At 36.9% G+C, this 20,062-nt stretch overlaps 1 protein-coding gene across 1 annotated transcript in view; it reads left to right on the plus strand.

The window, feature by feature from the left end:
* The window catches only part of LOC140244776 (uncharacterized), a 43,045-nt gene that overhangs the window by 12,601 nt on the left and 10,382 nt on the right, over positions 1 to 20,062 (plus strand). The window contains exons 3-4 of the mRNA XM_072324398.1: positions 17,011 to 17,139; positions 18,506 to 18,660. Of these exons, the coding sequence (XP_072180499.1) occupies positions 17,011 to 17,139; positions 18,506 to 18,660 (284 nt within the window). The remainder of the gene's footprint in view (positions 1 to 17,010; positions 17,140 to 18,505; positions 18,661 to 20,062) is intronic.

Genomic DNA, 20,062 nt, shown 5'->3' on the forward strand with positions numbered 1-20,062 from the left:
CAATATTTCCTTTTTCATCGCAAGGCTAGAACTATCCAGAGACAAGGCTGGGTCATGCCCCTTTTTGGTGCATGGTCGTTAATTCTAAGGTGTATTCATGGTTTTTTTTTTGACAAAATTATAGAATGTTATAATTATGGCATAATTATGAAATACTGTGCAGAATGTCACATGATAAGTTTCAAGGTTAAAGGTTTTGGTTTTTTTTTTTTTTTTTTTTTTTTGGGTAATATCACTTTTGGATGAATAAGAGGGCAGACGATGCAGACAACAGGACATTACTGAAGGTAGCCTTTTCTTTTCTGCTGTGCAGCAGGTATAAAGCAGCTTCAGCATGTTCACGGAAGAGCTAAATTCTGGCGCCAGAATGTGGGTTCTAGTGTTCAGGCATTACCATCTTGCAGTTAGCTCAGATGTGTTACATGGTGAGGTATTTTGTATGTAAACTACATTGTACAGTTGAGGACGTGGCGAAAGATGTTTAGACACTTACATTGTAGACGTGCCTAGCCTGTTTTTTTTTCCCTCTTCTTTTCTGCTGTGCAGCTGGTGTAAAGCAGCTCAGTACATGGCATGTTCACGGAAGGGCTAACTTCTGGCGCCAGAATGTGGGCAATTGTTCAGGCATTACCATATTGTAGTTTATAGCTCTGATGTGTTCACGGTTATGCATTTTGTATGCAAACTACATTGTACAATTGAGGATGTAGTGAAAGATGCTTAGACACTTATTACTTAGACCCCGTTTACAGTTCGGGGCCGGTCTCGGCCTCGGCTCGGCCGCGGCCGAGCCCGGCCTCAATTGCGCGGCCGAGCCTCGCAATTTTGTCCGTTTACACTGCTGGGCTCGGCCGCGCTTTTAATTCAAACCTTTCAATATTTTGTCGTAGTGGCGCTCTGCTTGTAAACAAATGCAATTTGGTATTGTCTGGTTTTCAGACCCTTTGCCAAATGAATTCCGTGGCGACGAAGTCGCCGTTCGGGCAAAGGCCTTTGCCGAAGGAAAGAATACTTTGCAGGACAAAACCACCTTAAACTATACTGGTTTTCGACGTTGAGGGGGTTGATATCCTGAATAGCGAAAGATACAAGCAGAGGGTTTGGAAGCCAGACTAAAATTGGCCGCGCAATTGGCCGCGCATTTGGCCCAGTTTGCGTTTACACTGAGAAAAGGCCGGGCTCGGCCGCGGCTCGGCCGCGGCCGAGACCACCTCCAGAGCGAGGCCAAATGCGAGGCCAATTTTGGCCTCGCATTTGGCCTTTTGCGCGTTTACACTGAAGCGAGGCTGGACTCGGCCGCGGCCGAGCCGCGGCCGAGCCTCGCACTGTAAACGGGGTCTAAAAGAGACTGTGTACAGTGGTGGTTGGGGTGGGGTTTCATGTTTTGAACATTACTAAGTGAGATAATGGGAGGCCTCTTGTGGGGTGTGGGAGGGCGTGTGGTTTTGAGAGGGTTTCAACGTTTTTTTTTTTATGGGAGTTGGTTTTCGGGTGGCTGGGATACCCCCAAAAGTGATAATAATAAAAGGCGACATGCCCCACCTTTATTGGGATATCTTTGTTTCAACCTGTTTTTGGATATCTCAGCCATCTCGAGGCCGTTTCTCGTCGGTTAGGCTTTTGGTACCCCTTGGAATTGCATGCTCTTTGGAGTCTCATAGGGTGGTTTCTGGATGTCTCGCAAAACGCTAAAGGCTGAATTCTCACCTCGACCGGGACTGTACACACCCTTTAAAGGTTAATGGTGGTTTTTTTTTTTCTCTCTCTCTTTTTTACGTCAAATTCTTATGGACTTTCAGTTCACCTATAGCACCGCAGATGGAAGTTCCGTCTCAATTTGTGGGATCTAAATTGCATATGTTACGACCAAAATCACTCTGAGAATAATCGCACAAAAGAAACAACTGATGTTCAGGCGGTTTATTAACAGTGATATTGTGGGTACAGACTGGTAATCGGTTTTCACATCAGTACAATAATGATCAATAGAAACAATTACAAATCGGTAATGAAATCACTTACACGTAGTACAGCCAAATTTGAAAGCAAGTAATCCTTTGACAGTGTCCAGATACGATGTTCGATGCACAGATGAATGATCCGCGATGCACCGATGAATGATACCTCAGACGTAAATCCAGAGGCGCAGGTTGTGATAATCCTTGGTATTAATCCGGGGTAAAAATCCAGGATATACGTCCACAGAGAAACGTGCAGAATCCACAGGAAACGGGCAGAATCCAAATGTTATGACGACCACGTCCAGTTGATGCGTTGAATGATGATTCACTTTATAATGTCCAGCAAGGAATCCAGCCCGTCACAGCTTTGCCGTAATAATGTCCGTTGACACTAAAATATGGAATCTCTCTCCAATGTAGGCAAATTAATTCTCTGCAGGCAAAATGTCTCCCAGGCCTTATCTCCACAAACACAGTTTGTATAGCAGGTCAGCAGGTAACACAGGACTGACTATAACAAGTCGCTTCAGAGCCAGAAGTGACGTAACTCTCAGAGCAGAGGTGTTGGGTACTCTGCCTACCTCAGAATTTCTCCGGCTTATATACTATCCATTCACCCCTTTCTAGTACATTCTGTAATTTTCTCCAACCTGGGGCCACATACCTGAACATACTAGCAAGTCCAAATTCCAGGAATCCTGGATGACTCACTGCCTAACTATATGCATAACATCATTGTCAAAATTAACTACCAATCACATTGGGCTACAGGGACAGTGCCTCACTCAGCCAAATACATGTAAGCACTTCCCAGAATATTCTGGAATGGGTGAAATCATTCTAGATTGAGTGAGCTATAATGTATTTCCTGTCACATGCATACATGTACTGTAGCTACATTTTGTACCACGTAGAAAATTCTCCACTGATCTGGTCAGCCTGTATGTACTATATCTATATCATATAGAATGTTCTCCATTATTCTGGTCCACCTGTGTACATACACATTAAAACAGTCATGCATACATTATATCATACATGTACATAACTACTAGTGTGTACATTTGTGACACATACTTTTATTTATATTCAACAAAAGGGAGAAAATAGTTTCTTGGCAGTTGTGCATGACGGGTTAAATGTTTAAACAGACAGTCCTGTAGTTCTAAACTGGACTGAACCAGTTTCTTGCAGATATTATGCATACCATGCATGTAAATTTTCAGGCTCTGGGGGTGGTGCTTAAGTGTGACACTAATTTCACACAACGTTTGTTGCCCATTGATCTGGGTTTTGGTAGTGTGTTGCACCACACCCAAAATGTACCCGGTACGGATTCTTGGTTCGGCAGGTTTCACATCCATCATGCATGACTTGAATAATCTGTTGGCAGTTAATATAGGAAGTCATTATCATCCACCCGGGTCAAATCAGTGCATGCATGTTACGCAGGAATTTTTTTTTTTTTTTTTTTTTTTAAAGTTATGTTGGGGTAAAGTATACAGATTTTGCAGAAACTCATTTTCTGTACGGAGATGCATGGTGGAGGGCCGCTTTCAATCATCTCCTTGCGTTATGGAAAGTTGGTTAGTTGTTTTGGTTTGGAGGCTTATTTCTGTAATGTTTGAAGTTGTGTACTGGGTAGGTATATGTTGTACATGGGTATTAGGCTTCTGTCACCGAATTAGAGATCGGGATAATTTAGGCTGTAATAGGAGGGAGGGATGGGGGTATGTTAGGGTATATGTCAGGGACTGTAAGGTTAAGGGCTTTGGTGTAGTTCGATGTCTGATACGTTGTATGGGGTGTTGTTGTGGTTGTTTCTGCTCGCATTCAGAAGCGTGTATTAAATCGGCAGTTTGTTTGGATAAAAACAAGCCCCGTATTGAATGTGAGTGGAGGTGCCCGGTATCAAAGTTAATGATGTTACAAGATTTTCAAAGGAGATTGTATGGTGTTTGGGCAATAAGGTCACAACATTTGGGAATAATTATTTGTTCAAAATGGCGGGTTTAACTTTAATTTCTGTAAATGTTAGAGGTTTATGGAACAGGAAAAAAAGAAACAGAATTTTTGAATGGGCTAAAAGTAAAGGAGGGGATGTTGTATTGTTACAAGAAACGTATAGTTCACCCGATATCGAAGATAATTTGTGGAAACGAGATTGGGGAGGTGAAATGTTTTTTTAGTCACGGCTCAAGTCACAGCAGAGGTGTTCTAATTTTAATAGCTTCTGGTGGTAATATCAAAGTTGATCAAATAAAAGTTGATGATATGGGTCGTTATATTTTTTTAAAAGGAAACATTTTTGACTCTCAGTTGTTATTAGGTAATGTTTACTTTCCAACAAGAGATAAAACATGGGAACAAACGGAATTTTTGGGAAAAATAGATGCACTTACTGTATATCAGATTTCTGTCCTTGTGAATGTTCTCTTATTCTAGGAGGAGATTTTAATGCAATTTTGAATGAAACTTTGGATTATATAGGGCCTAAAACACCCTCAAAGAGTAAATTTATAGAGAATTTGGATTTTTTTCTTAAGAAATATAGTTTGTTAGATATATGGAGGAAAAGAAACCCGGACAGTAAGCAATTTACTTTCAAACAGTTAAACCCTTTAGTACAAACTCGTTTAGACTATTGGTTCATATCAGACCACATGGTGTGATTAGTAAGAAATTGTGAAATTATGACATCTGTTACTCCTGATCATTCCGGTATTAGATTAGAATTACAACTTGTTCCGGAAAGTTATAACTGTAGGGGCAAATCGTATTGGAAATTTAATAACAGTTTGTGTAATGACAAAGAATTTGTAGAAGGAATGATAACGGAAATAGAAAGTATTATGAAAACGTGGGAAGATGCATTTAATGATAAATTAGTTTTTTGGGATTTTTTAAAAATGAAGATGAGTGAATATGCAAGAAAATATTCGAAAGGAAAAGCAAAGGAAAGGCGAATGAATATTGAAAAGTTAGAAAAGGAATTAAAAATTTTAGAGCAAGATTTATTAACTGCTGCTGTTTCTTTAGAAATAAATACACAATATGTTGAAAAGAAAAAAAATGTTGAGTGAATTATATGATAGATCATAGGAAGTACTTAAAGTTAGATCACGAGCAGCCTGGTAAGAGAACGGGGAAAGAAATAAAGAATATTTTGAACAATTATTAAAATCAAATAAAAAGAAAACTATAATATATGAATTATATGGTGAAGATAATTCTGTTATAAAAGATAGAAATGAAATTTTGAAGTTAATTCGAAATTTTTATGAAACATTATATTCAAAGAAGAGGGGTGCAGTAAAAGATGTTTCAAATGAAAGTTTTTTTTTCAAAAGTATTCCAAAGTTAAGTGAGGAAAGTCAACAATTTTGTGAAGGAAAGATTACTATAGATGAATGTTATGAAGTTTTAAAAGAAATGAAAAATAATAAAGCTCCAGGTAATGATGGGCTTTCGGTGGAATTTTATATCATTTTTTGGCCATATTTAGGCAGGCATTTAGTTGAAGCATTGAATGAAGCGTATGATAGGGGTAATTTATCAGTATCACAGAAGCAAGGGACCATTACATTAATAGAAAAAGATGGTAAAGATCCTCTTTATATTAAGAATTATAGACCGATTACACTTTTGAATGTGGATTATAAAATTCTTTCAAAGGTTTTGGCGAAGAGAATGAAACAAGTTTTGAGTGAGATAATACACATGGATCAAGTGGGATACATGGAAAACAGAAATATTGGGGAAGCAATTCGATTAATAGATGATATGATTTTTCACTGTCTGTCATATAATATAGGTTGTTATTTAATAGCTGTTGATTTTGAGAAGGCCTTTGACTCGGTATCTCATTCGTTTTTATTGACCGTTTTGAAAAGTTTTGGATTTGGCCCTTCTTTTTGTGCTTGGATAAAGACATGTTATACTGATATTAGCAGCTGTGTAATGAATGAGGGGTTTTCAACCGGTTATTTTAGAATAGAACGGGGTGTGCGTCAGGGTGACCCATTATCACCTTATTTATTTTTAGTAGTCATTGAAATTTTGGCACATGCTTTGAGAAATGAGACTACTTTGAGAGGGATTGATCTTGGTGATTTTGAAGTAAAGCAGATACTGTATGCTGATGATATGACAATTTTTATAAGAGATAAAGAGTCAGTTAGGTTACTACAAAATTTATTTCAGATTTTTTCGGAAGTCAGTGGTTTAAGGGTTAATATGGATAAAACGAAGGTTTTGATTATTGGTAAGGATGAAGAGAATGTAGCACAATTTCAGTTTGGAAGTATAGTTACAGAAATTAAGATTTTAGGGATTACATTTGCTTTAGAAAGGAAGAGAATGGAGGAAGTTAATTATAAAGAAATATTAAGTAAAATTAAAAGACTTTTAGGTTGGTGGAAGCAAAGAGATCTCACCATCATGGGGAAAATTAACTTACTTAAAACTTATGCTTTATCTAAATTGATTTATGTGGCGTCATCCTCTGTTGTTCCAAAATGGTTATTTGATGAAATTCAAAAAAGTTGCTTTGATTTTGTGTGGAAGGGCAAGGATCGCGTCAAACGAGCCATTATGTATCAGGATTATAAGGATGGTGGATTGAGAATGATGAATTTTGAATTGTTTTTGAAAACTCAGAGGGTGATGTGGGTAAAAAGACTTTTGTATGGAGAACGAAATATGAGTTGGAAAGTATACTTTGATCACAGTTTTAAAGCTGTAGGAGGTAGAATTTTATTTCTTTGCAATTATGAGACTAAAAAACTTTCACTTCAGGCACCATTGTTTTATTTAGAAATGTTAGCTGCCTGGGAAGATTTATATAACTGCAGAAGTTTTGAAGAAGGGAAAATTAATCCAATTATATTTAATAATAAAGATTTTTTATTGAGAGAGAAAATGATATTTAATGCAGATTTATACGAGCGGAAGGTTTATCACTTAGAACAATTATTTGATAAACAATCCATAAGACCAATTAGTTATTTTCAAAGTTTAGGCTTACAAAGTGAAAATATTGCTTATGTATGGAGTCTTTGTGAGTCCATTTTGAAAAGTGGGAAATATGATGGAATTTTATGCAATTGGTATGAAGTAGATGTCAGTGATTTTAATATACCTTTAAAGTTTTTTGGCCAAATTACAGATTTAAAAAAGATACAATCCAGGAAGATTTATTCACATTTCGTGTCTCTTTTAAAGCAGTCTTACTGTTTAGAAATTAGAGATGGACACCAAAAATTTGTTTTCGCTGATAAAAGTATGAGAGATATTTTTATAAGGCCCAGAAGTTCAACTCTAATTGGAGATTTAAGAGAATTTCAATATAAGTTATTACACGGGGCGATTTATACTAAGGAACAGCTCCTAAAATTTGGTTTTGTGGCTGATAATTTACATTGTATGTTCCTTTTGTGGAAAAAGCTCTGAAACTTACTCGCATTTATTTTGGAACTGTGAAAAAGTTAAATCTTTATGGCATGATTTCATTGAGTACTTTCAGTTAGAAGAGTTACGTACATGTAATTTAGCTTGGCGGGATATACATATTGGTTTAGAAGGAACTTCTCACATAATCAAACTGTACAACACTCTTATTCTTATAGTTAAACATATGTTATATAAAGCGAGGTCACAGTTAATAACACCGACATTGGTAGAATTAAAAAAGGCATTAATGACATGTCGAAAGGAAGAGAATGACATTGCCATTAGAAGAAATAAACCGGGTTTGCATTTGCTGAAATGGGAATGTTTAAACAATTTGTAAAGGATTAGTTTATTTATGCACCCGTACTTCTCCCCCTTTTGTGTGTGTTTGATTACTGACTTCTTTTTATGCCTCCGCCACGAAGTGGTGCCGGAGGCATTATGTTTTCGGGTTGTCCGTCCGTCCGTCCGTCCGTCCTTCCGTCCGTCCGTCCGTCCTTCCGTCCGTCCGTAATGAATTTTGTGGACAAGGTAACTATCAAAACCTGTTGAGGTATCCTAATGAAACTTGGCATGTATGTGTATTAGGGGGTGAAGTTGTGCCTATCAACTTTTGGGTGCACATGCTCAAGGTCAAAGGTCAAAAGGTCAAGGTCAAATACATAAAATTTCACTATTTCCACCATATCTATTGAATGCCTGAAGATATTTTCTTGAAACTTAGTGTATACATGTAGTACCCAATTAAGATTCTCTGGTGAAAGTTTGCGTCATGAGGTCAAAGGTCAAAGGTCAAAAGGTCAGGGTCAAATACATGAAATTTCACTATTTTCGCCATATCTATTGAATGCCTGAAGATATTTTCTTGAAACTTAGTATATACTGTACATGTATTACCCAATTAAGATTCTCTGGTGAAAGTTTGGGTCATGAGGTCAAAGGTCAAAAGGTCAAGTAAAAATATCAAAACTTCTTTTTTTTTCTCCGTGCCTTGGAAAATTGTTCAAGGTATCTTCATGGAACATAGTATATATGGGTCATTCCATGGGGTTGGGTCTTCTCTAGATTTTCATGTTGTGTAGGGAATAAAAGTCATATTCTGACAAATTTATCAAATAATTGTCTGTGGTTTGCAGTTATTCTTGAAGAGAAATGTGTGAAGAATTATTTGATGAAAAAAAAAACAAGCCTGTGTACAAATGTATTTTGTCTACCATGACTGTTTCACTAATGATGTCCCATGGTTTTTTGTGGTTTATGTTGTGACATAAATATATGCCATTTTCATGGCAATGTAAAACAGGAATATACAACCTTTCAGCATTATGCCTATCATAATTAAGAGAGGCAAGGTGACTTCTACAAAGACTATAAGGCACATAAACATTTGTAACAAAATAAGAACACCAGAGCATCTTCAAGCAACCTCATACCTATGTTACAAACGATGTCCATGGCAATTTTTGTTGTAACATAGGTATAGCATGGTTTTACATACACTTCCAATCATAATATGATCAGAAACTTTATTTCTATAATGAGATTTATATTTCAGAAGTATTCTTATCCAAAAATTAGCATCAAAATCCTCCAAATAAACGAGAAAATACAGAACATATCACTGTACTTCAGTACGATGTCCGGCCTCTTCGTGTAACGTAGGTAAGGAAAGACGCGTCTCGCGATAAAAAGAAGAGCTACTAACTTCAGCAATCGTATTCATGTCACTGGCAGTCCTCCCCCAATGGCAGAAAAACTACTCACAGCCAATATACACCTACCTGGACAGCGCAAGATCTGTTTTTCTGCCGTTGTCCATGTAACGTAGGTACAGGAGTTTTAATGTTTCTGAAGTCAATTGGTAAGCTTTTACGCTATTTTACGAAAATAATTACATTTGTCATATTCTGTAATTCTATTAGAGGAAAAAAAACGACATCTAAACCTCTGAACTGGCCAAAAATACTGTGGACGATGATACTGTAGTCCCACATACTGAGATATTTGTTACTGGTTCATGTTCATAATTTTGATCGCCAAATTTTCCGTCCATGCCGGTCTCTGCAAAAGGAGCATATAATTCCTCTCTTAGAAAACCATACAAAAGTATATCAGTGTATCTTCACTGCAATATAAATTTGTTTTACCTCCTGATTATTGTGAATTTTTGGACCCTTTTGTCATAAGGTATCTACCAAGGTAGACGTGCTAAAGTTAGTATTCATCACTATATACTAGTTGGAAAACGTAGATGTCCAGACTGCATCTGAACTAGAGAAATAGAGTTTGCCTTATTTTGCTGGTGATATTGAGAGAACTAGGAGCTGTGAAATTCTTTCTCTTTAACAGATTTACTTCAAAAATGTCAATGTTTTCCTTCCAAGATTTCACTGACCTGTTAAATGCTCTGATGAAGTTGTTAACATTTCACAAGGATTCACCATTTCTATTCCATGCTCACCCACTGTGAAGTCTCAAAGCTAAAATGCCAGTGTCCTATTCAGTTTGGGTGGGTAGTGGGTAGGAAAGGCTTCAATGAAATTATGAACCCCAATCAAAATTGGACTATTATTGCTCTACACTATCATTCAAAAAGAGGGCGACAATTTTTATGGGGGATGAATATAAAATAGGGCCTAGTATTATTTTGGGATTCTATTAAGGACCATAACCGTAACCGTAACCCTGACCCTAGCCTAACCTTAGCTAGGACACTGGGGGCAGCGACCTGCCCTTCCTAGCTTACATCAAAACGAGTTTTTAGCATAGAGTATGAAAATGATATTTTCCTATGTTTTACATGCTATATTATTATTATTATTATTAATATATATATCATTTTAAGCATAACCCATTTTTTTTTTCCAATTTTGGTGGGAGGTACACATGGAACTCTAGCTAATGGGTATGCCAAGAGGTAGAAATGAAAGCAAAATTGTTGAAATTATTTAATTCCATTCATAAACACACAGATGCATCAACAGGAATATATAGTCAACCCCGACAAAAATGTTCTTTTAATTTTTTTATTCTATTTCTCTTTACACCTTATGTTCAGTTTGTCGATGAATCTGCCATGGCTCCTCCTCTGCCACCACTACGTTTTAAACTACATGAAAGAGTGACAAGGACACATCCACAGCACTCCACAAACAGAGAGGAAGCCGACAAAGCAACACCCAAGAAAACGAATGTAACAAACTAGACAAGAAGAAAACTGCACAGAGGGAAAATGGACAGAAGAAAAACAAAAATCGAGGGCTAAATGGACATTGGACAAAAGAGCAGAAATTAATTTCAAACAAAGAACATGGAGAAGACAAGAAGACTTGTCTGATTTCTCTTGATTAGTTTTCTTAGTTAGTTGACAACTAGTTGATGATGTTAGTGTATATAAGGTCAAATTGTGTAAAGCTTCACTTTCTTCTTCTTCTTCTGATTAAGTCTGCCTTCTTTCATACCAGAGTTACAAAGAATTGAAGTCTGTGTAACATAGGTATTGTTCCACAGGTGTGCAGTAGATATAATTCCAAAGAACTGTTACAATAGTGTTATTTGTGGGAACATACATAAAGTCTATATGTGTAGGTTTTAACATCTCACACCACAATAAAGGAAATTAGTTGATATGTCGTAGTGTACCTATGTTACAAAGACATACTGTCCGTGTAACATAGGTAGTACACTGTGGGCGAGGTTGTTGACTGAAAACCCCTGATTATAACAATAAAATCATGTTTTCACTTGAATACCCATACAAATCACTTGCTTCAATTGTGGTGCTTTTAAGAATATTGTCATTGTGTCACTCTTGATGAAAAAGTTAAACCTTTGATTGAAATTGTTAATGGTTTGTAGAAAAAAACATGTTAATAAAAGTGGCTTGCAGTTGACATCAGAACATACAATCTTACTAATAATGATCTCATGCGCCTGTTAAATAACATGTTGATGTGTTATGGACGAAAAAAACGTGGATGTGTTCATTGTTATCATTTCAGAACACAAAATTATGAAGGATGTCAACAAATGAAGTCCGTGTAACATAGGTATTTTGCCATACCTGTTTACCCATGCTGACTGAAAGTATGCGAAGTAATAAACAGATTTCTAGTGGAATAAGTTGAAGAATGGGAGTAACAAATCAGGGGGAAAAAGGAAATTTCAATTTACCCAACTTGAATTTTCAACTTGTATGTCACAATTTCAGTCCCAACCCCATGGAATTACCCATACATGTACTGACTGGAAGTGATTATCTAGAGAATGTAGGGTTCATGGGGTCAAAGGTCAGGGGTCAAAGGTCAAGTGCAACACTTCAAAATTTTACTATTTCCCTCATATTTATGCAATGCCAGCAGGGTTATTATTTTTTTACACTTGGTGTATGCATGTGTAACCTAATAGAAATTCTCTGGAAAGTTTTTTTTTTTCTTCGTTTTTTGCCTCAAAGGTCAAAAGGTCAAAGATCAAGTGAAAGTGCTGAACTAACTTTTTCCTCCATATCTCGAAGTGGCTCAAGTTATCTTGAAACTTAGTACGTATTATGCATGTTCTACCTGAAAGTGATTATCTTATGAATTTTAGGGTCAAGGGCCAGATGAAAATGGTAACAATTTACTATTTAATTCAGAAGTTGCACTTTTTCTCCACACCTGTACCTTGAAAATTACTCAATGCCTAAATGTATGAATGGGTCAAAGTCAAGTTAAAGTCCTTAAATCCCTAGATACATGCTCTCCTATTCATCCAATTAAACCTAGGTCAAGGAAGGTGAACATTCAACACATTTGTGACAAACTTGTCATTTCAATATTTTGCCAATTTTGTGAAAATGTAATCACACATTGTCCACATGTACTATGTAGACCTATTGGGAAAATCATGCATTATGGCGGAGGCATACCAGTCGCCAAAGCGACATTTCTAGTCTTTAGATGTTTTGAAGTTCAGAGATAAGTATTGTGTATATAAAATATATATGCAGGTATGTGGATATGTACAATGTATATTGTGTGTATGATATGTGTATGTGCATGCATGTATTGTGAGTATGCAGCATATATCCTAAGCATAATTAGCATAATTATTTATGTTCTGAATGCGAGCAGAAATAACTGTGTGTTGTGTTGAGTGAATGTGTGTGCAGGGGGTGTGGATGTGTGTTTAAGTGGATGTGTGTGTGTGTGTGTGGGTGTGTGTGTTAAGTGGATGTGTGTGCAGGGTGGGTGTGTAAATGGGTGGGTGGATGAAAGGTGGATGAGAGGGAGTGTGTCTGTCTCGGGTAAGGAGGTGGATGTGGTGTAGAGCGTGGGGAGGTGGTTTAGGGATGAGAAGGACGTTTTTTTGTTGTTTTTTTTTGGGGGGGTTAAAGTTTAAAGTTATGAGTAGTTGAGGGTTGGGTATGGTGGAAAGGTGGGAATGAGGGTGGTTTGTGTTGTTGTTGTCATTGTTCTTTTGATATAATAGAAATTTCATTTCCTGTCTTTTTAGTATTTGGCTAAATTGCTCACAATTGCATATATGAATTCTGCTTGTTTGTTTTGTAGTTAAAAAGGAATGATCGGATAATTCATTCTATTTCCTCTCTTCTGTTTGATTTCTGCCTTAAAATGAATTGAATGATTATTCTTGTTTTATGGATTATGGATTATGTCTCATAACTGTAGGAATATCTACATGATTTATGACAGATGTTATGTAGAATGTGTGTAATTTTTTTTAAATTGTTATATTCTCAAAGGAAATGGAATTAATAAAAAGATCACTGAAAAAAAAAAAAAATAACAAGGTGTTATTAAACATTAATGAACAACAGTAAAATATTATTGAAATGCTGTTCCTGCAACATGTGGTTGATTATTTACATACAAGTTGTACGTATGTATATCACTATCAATCTTACCTTGGTTAAACCTTAGCAGAGACTCCAACTCTCCCGCTTTCGACGGGAGATCTCCCGCCGAAAGCCCATTTTTGTAAAATCTCCTGTACTCCCGCTTGAGATTTAATTTCTCCTGCCAGGTGGCTGTGTGTCCTCCGTTGCAAAGGATTTCTTACTTATTGCCATTGTATGTTGAAAAATAAGCCTTAGAAAGCACGAGAGAGCATCGATCTAGAATCCTTTGAGCTTCCAAGGCCCTTAAGCGGGCCCTGGACCCCGGCCGCAAGGAACTTCGTGCTTCGCCCACATCAACTTGGAGTCTCCCGTTTGCAAGGGGTTTCAGGCGGGAGAATCTCCAGATCAGAATGTGCTTGGGGTTGGAGTCTCTGCCTTAGCTGTCTATTCTCTGTATTCCAAAGACAGCATTGATATTGTGATGCCCTTTAGTTAGAAAAACAAAAACAAAAACAAAAAACACCCCAAAATCAAACAAACAAACTAACAATGCTTTTGTCATATAGCACCCATATTTTTCATTTGTTGTTGTTTCCTTCATGACTGTCAGTATAGAGTAAATTTAATAGGCCATTTATTGCTATCAAGTTTGTGCATTCAACAGTGATGAGTTTGTTATATCTCCATTCAAGAGATAGAAAGGTAGAATTGAGTGAACAACTCGAAGAAAAAAAACAAACAGTATGGGAGCTGTAGAGGGAGACTGGTGTGCCAATGTGATTATCTTTTTAGTGGTAATGAGGCATCGATGAAAAAAAAAAGTTAGCAATTGAACAGAAGAAACTGAGATTCAAAGAGACATCACTGAAGTGGAAGGTGTGGGGACTATGAAAACAATATTGAAAGAAGATGATAAAAGTCTTGTGGAAGTGGCATTTTATCATCAATATCAATTGTGATGGACATTGAGAAACTATGAACGATTGAGCGATTCTATTGCTGTAATGCTGCAAGAAATTATCATCATTTTTCCCCTCTGAAACGGCTTTTTCTGTGTAAATGGATGCATGCACTTCTCTCTTTCTCCATCTGTTGCTGTACTCCATGATAACAAATTAGACCACTCACAAAAAAATTGTAGATACATAGTTCACCTTTGTCATTAACAGGACTTGGTCCTGTCACTGATGTATCAAAAAGCATGATACATGATTAGTTAATTTATGTTTCCTGAATTTTCATCTTTCTTGTATTATTTTTTACATAGGATTCACTGCACTTCTTTGTCTTCATGCTCTTGAAGTCTACTCAATTTGTGTTTGAGTGAATGCTGGAATAAATCAAATTACACAAACAAACACAGTATGAATGTATCATAAAAATCATAAAAACATAATATATAATAAGTCTACAGGTGATGCTCTTCTCTGTTTTTCTACAAGTAGTTAGGACAGAATATGACATCATCCTACAATAGAATGTATTACACATGTTTGGAAAAGGAAATGTGAAGTATGGAAAGAATGCTTGCTAGTGGTAGTAAAATAAATGACAAGGCAAAGATTGTTACATGCCATTTCAAAACCGATTTTCATCGAATAAACTTTTGATATACCCCTTAGAACTGCATGCTCTTTGACATCTCATAGAGTGGTTTCTGAATATCTCGCAAAACGTTAAAAGCTAAATCCTCACCTCCACCAGAACTGTACACACCCTTTAAACATTTATATAATCATTTCATTTCATTCCATGCCTCAAAAGCCTTCTTTCTTTCTGTTTATACCTGTAACCTATTATTCTTGAATGGAAGTATAGGTTATTTTGATATTTCCACTTAGAAGGGCGTCTAGGAATAGATGTACAATGTAAATTTAAAGAGTCTAACTTCCAGTAGAAGAAATTCCATGTTTTTTTTTGCAAAACAAGTTTTCTTCTCACTCCATTGTATTACCTGGAGCAGTTATTGCCTTAAAAGTACATGTAAGTATAAGTAGGTACAACTTGTCTTTCATATTAGTTATGCTACTTATTTAAAAATTTTTGCTTTCTGACACTGCTCATTCCACTTACTACAACATGTGTACAATGTATACCTTCATATGTTTTCACTGTATGTTATTGATATACATACATATTTATTTTTTTCTTCTTCCTCTACTTTTTTTTTCACATATAATTTGTCACTTTGGTTTATTGGTCATAATTGGCTATTTACGAGTGGTGAAGTATTTGTCAAAGTTGCCCATCTGGCCTTCGCCTCTAACAATTTGTAGAATCACCTACATTTGCCAGATCTTAAAAAGTATACATCAGATCTTAGAATGCTTGATTGGTATTCCATACAGTATTACAATTGAATGCAGAGACATTTTTACAAACATTGTAATAGTAGGGTACACCCATCATGCATGCTTACTGATTTTACTCATTGAAACAGATACAGAATGCCTGTAATATGATGGTCATACAGTAAACAGTTCAATTACATCATCCCTCAAGAGAAAAGAGGAGTGCCTATTGTACAAAGCAAACTTGATTTATCCTTTAAGAAGATTAACAGTGGTCATATAAACACTTTCAGGGTTTGATTATTTGAGTTAACCGTGTCACATGAGTCTGACATTTTCCACAGTTCTCTAATTTCTAATACACTTACATGTGAGCAAAGTGTCCTTTGTGTGTCTTTTTGTAAAGTTCTACAGATATGATTATGGGATGACAAGAACCTGGGGAATTCATTCTTTTTTTCTTTTTACTTGTAGAGTTGTAGCAGCTTATACCTAGGTGCTGCATACTTTGTATGCTACACTAACAGCATATCATATATTATTAACTAGTGCTAATAAGTAGAATTGCACACTATGTAAGTTAGTGTCCTTTTAGTATATAGATTAGAGAAAACATCAACTTTTAAAAAAAGTGTTCCAAGTTTGAAAAATATAGTTCTAAAGTCTAGAAAAAAGAATGTGCAGGTACACAATGTACTGTAATTAGTAAAGATGTGATGATTGTTTGAATCATCTTTAGAGCAGGTCTTACACAGATGGAATCATCTGAGTGTGCAATTTGTCATTTTGATCTGTTCACTGCACAGAAGTTTGCATCATTGCATGTGGTAGAAGTGACATACAGTACAAAATGCATTTCCTGTAAAAATACATTTTACTTGTGTACATTGTACAATGTATGTTTAGTACATTGTGTGTTTAGTATCTGTAGACTTCAAAGCTGTATATCCGAAGTGAATTAAAATCTGTTTATTCCATAAAGTCCTGTAAAAGCAATAAATTAACATTATTATTATTATTATTATTATTATTATTATTATTATTATTATTATTATTATTATTATTATTATTATTATTATTATTATTAGTATTATTATTATCCACTCATAAGAATATGATATCTATCCACTGAGGTGTTACAGCCTTTCTCTTTGAGTTTCCCAGTTTAGACAAAAATGTGATCTCCAAGGTTACTGCTTATGAGTGGTCTGTGACAATTTGGTCCAAGACTACCATGCATGTTTTGTCAAACATTAAAAAAAAAAAGGATTCATGACACCTTTTCATGTCAGTATTATACAAGAGTCTTTAAAATCATGCCAGTACAACACCATGCCATTGATCTATGTTCTTTTTCTGTTTTCAGGTGTCATTTATAAACTTGCAATAGAGAGAAAGAATGTCCCAAGCCATGAATGAGTACAGCCCAGGCACACATATTCATATTTCTAATGTTATTTTGTTGCAGTCATTTGTTGACCTGGCAACGAAGGCGAAGAATGACCTGGGGGCGGGGCAGACAGAAGAGATAAGGACAGCCCTCATCAAGGAAGTGGCCGCACTGAGGTGGAGAGAGGCCTTGTTGCGAGATTTCAGGGTATGGTAATTCTATTATTATTATTGATATTTTTATCATCATCATCGTCATCAGCATTTACTATAATGATAACGATAATAATAATGCTAATAATAACAATGATATTAATAATAATAATAATAATAATAATAATGAAAATTAGTAGTAGTAATTTTTTCTTGCGGTCAAATCTGCAAATACCATCCCTGGTGTCGTGATATACATGTAAGCTAATAAGATGTGTTCCCAATGTCTTAGTAGTGACTAATAATAGAACTGTCTGCATCATTTCCTTTTCTAGCCTACATTTGTATCGCTTGTCCATTGAGATTTTGAGGAGCATTCACTTTATCTCATTATTTGTTGGATATTTTGATGAGGAAGAAAAAATATTAACTAAAATACTTTGCTGCTTTGTTACTACCTTTTAGAAAATGTGTGCTACATGTACAGTTGAACCTCTCGTATCCGGACAAGTCGGGACCGGGGCTCATCCGGATAAGGGATTTGGCCGGATACGGGAGACTCAATGCTTTATACATGTACATTATACATACACATGTACTGATGTAGCCCATGGTAGTACCACATGTAGTAATGTGTATACTGCAACCTTTTCATTGTTACATTTGGGGATGTTTCGGGATGTTGAAATGTCTGAAGGTAAGCAATTTGGAAGGAAATTTGATGCAATGTATGTTAATCATATTGGAAGTAATATGTAATTCATGTGTGTTTGGGTAGGAGTTGTCAAGGAGTTGGGAATCCCCCTTTCTTCCCGTAATTATTTTAAAAAAATCACGGCGAGATTGCTTCCGGATAATAGAGAGATCCGGATAAAGGGAGGCCGGATAATAGAGGTTCAACTGTACCTTGATAGAATTTACATCTTCACTATACTGAAGTGTTTGCTTATTAAAGCATAATCTTGGACATTATTTGCATCTCCTGAAGAAAGAATGTAATCTAAAAAGAATGAAAGGTTGGTTTTGCCAAGTTTGCTGTAAACTAAATTGTATACAGCTGTAGGTACAGCTGTAGAAGCAAACAGGGGGAGCCAATTGATAATGAGAGATTGGAGCTTGGATCCATTTTTACCTGGCTACTTTAACAGGGAGCAATCCAGTCCTTAAAATCTCCTTTCTCCTCCCCCATGACTAGGAAGGTTGCTGTGCTTAGGCACTAACACTCCTTTACTACTGCTGACAGACCCAAACCAGGGTTTTCAAAATGTAAACATATTTTTATCGTTAACTCAGCCAGAACAGGTAAACATAATGACACAAGTTTGTCAAGCAAAGAAATTAAACACCCCCCCCCCCCCAATTTGACAAAGTGTTATTGGTGGCCACTTGGAAATTATTGTATTTTCTTTCTCCCTCCCCAGGCTTCCATCTACATCAACTGGCTCTTTGTTCTCTTTGCCTTCTTCACTACCTACTGGTACTCTGGTCTCTGGACTGGTGTTGTCGCCCTCTACGGTTTGCTCCAGTGCCCGTCTTTCTCCCACAAGGCAGGCTTCGTTGGACCATCTAGCCTGTGGTAAGTGTGGACCATTGTTAGATCCTTGATAGAAGTAGTGCTCATCTAGAGTTCCTAATTTTCTAAAAGTCAGCTTTTTCAATATCCCTGCATGAGTTATATTCCCCCTTCTCCTCCTGAGATTATATCGTCGTGCGCATGGCAGATTGTCGTTAGCGCGCTTCCCTGCGCCTGGCAGATTGTCGTTACAGCGTGGGAGTGCGCATGGCAGATTGTCGTTAGGGTGTGGGAGTGCGCGTAGGGTTAACAACATTCTGCCATGCGCACGGAAGTGCTCTTACAACAATCTGCCATGCGCACGGAGGCGCGCTAACGACAATCTGCCATGCGCACAACGATATGATATTTTCCTGAAGTGTGAGATGCCGAGGGAATATATTGTCTCAGTGGAAAATATAACTTCCAAGGGACTGTCAAATGTTGTATCATGATGATAGACAAAGAAATATATGTTATACTTTCTATATGGTATATTACTCTAGCTCACCTCATCCTACAGAAATCACAGTCACTGTTGCTCCATACACCTTAGATAGATTCTTTGATTATGTTATCTGATGTGACTTGTAACACTGCTCACAATTCAATTATTTCTACCCTCTGCAGTATTCTTGTGATTGCATTATGATGCATTTCTGACAGTATCTAGCTGTATGTAGACCATTTAAACATAATATTGACTGCTTCATCGGTTCGGTCATACATGCAAATTTGTGAGCCATGTTGATTGTTAGTGATGGCACATCAGTCAGAATGAATGTGGGCCATCCATTTGCACCATGGGCCCTCACTTCAGTCAATATTATACAAATAGTGCATGCTCTATGATGCACTATACTGGATTAGAGAACGACAAATACTAAATTATCCTGAGTGCTGTTTTGTTTCACCGAGGCCGCAGGCCGAGGTGAATAGAACTGCACGAGGGATAATTTAGTATTTGGAGTTCTATAAGTCCAGTACTGGTGCATCAATAGAACATGCACTAATTGTTATAGTAAATAGGTCCCTCGATCTAACTGTCTTTTCCGTAGGTCTGGGCCCTAGATCTAACTTTAGACTCACCGTACCGGCACTGATTTCTTGCACGCAGAGTTAACCACAACCTACTGTACTGTAGTTTACTTGCACAGCGCGTGACGCTAGTACAGCCGCGTATGCGTTTTGTACATCACAGAGCAGACTTGCGTATAAACTCCTACATTCTGCGTCCAATGCTCTACACGCGCATACATTGAAGTGCTTGGCCTTTTCCTACTACAGTACGTCCCTCCCTGCGCGAATCTCTGCGTACATAAAGCGAATGCATGCGCTGTAAGCGTTCGGTAAGTCGTGCCACTATACCGGAATTTTCCCACAATCATGTGATCCTATCCAACCAATCACAACGCAAATTTCACTC

This window comes from Diadema setosum, chromosome 2, assembly GCF_964275005.1.
Source record: "Diadema setosum chromosome 2, eeDiaSeto1, whole genome shotgun sequence".
Classification (NCBI taxonomy): Eukaryota; Metazoa; Echinodermata; class Echinoidea; order Diadematoida; family Diadematidae; genus Diadema; species Diadema setosum.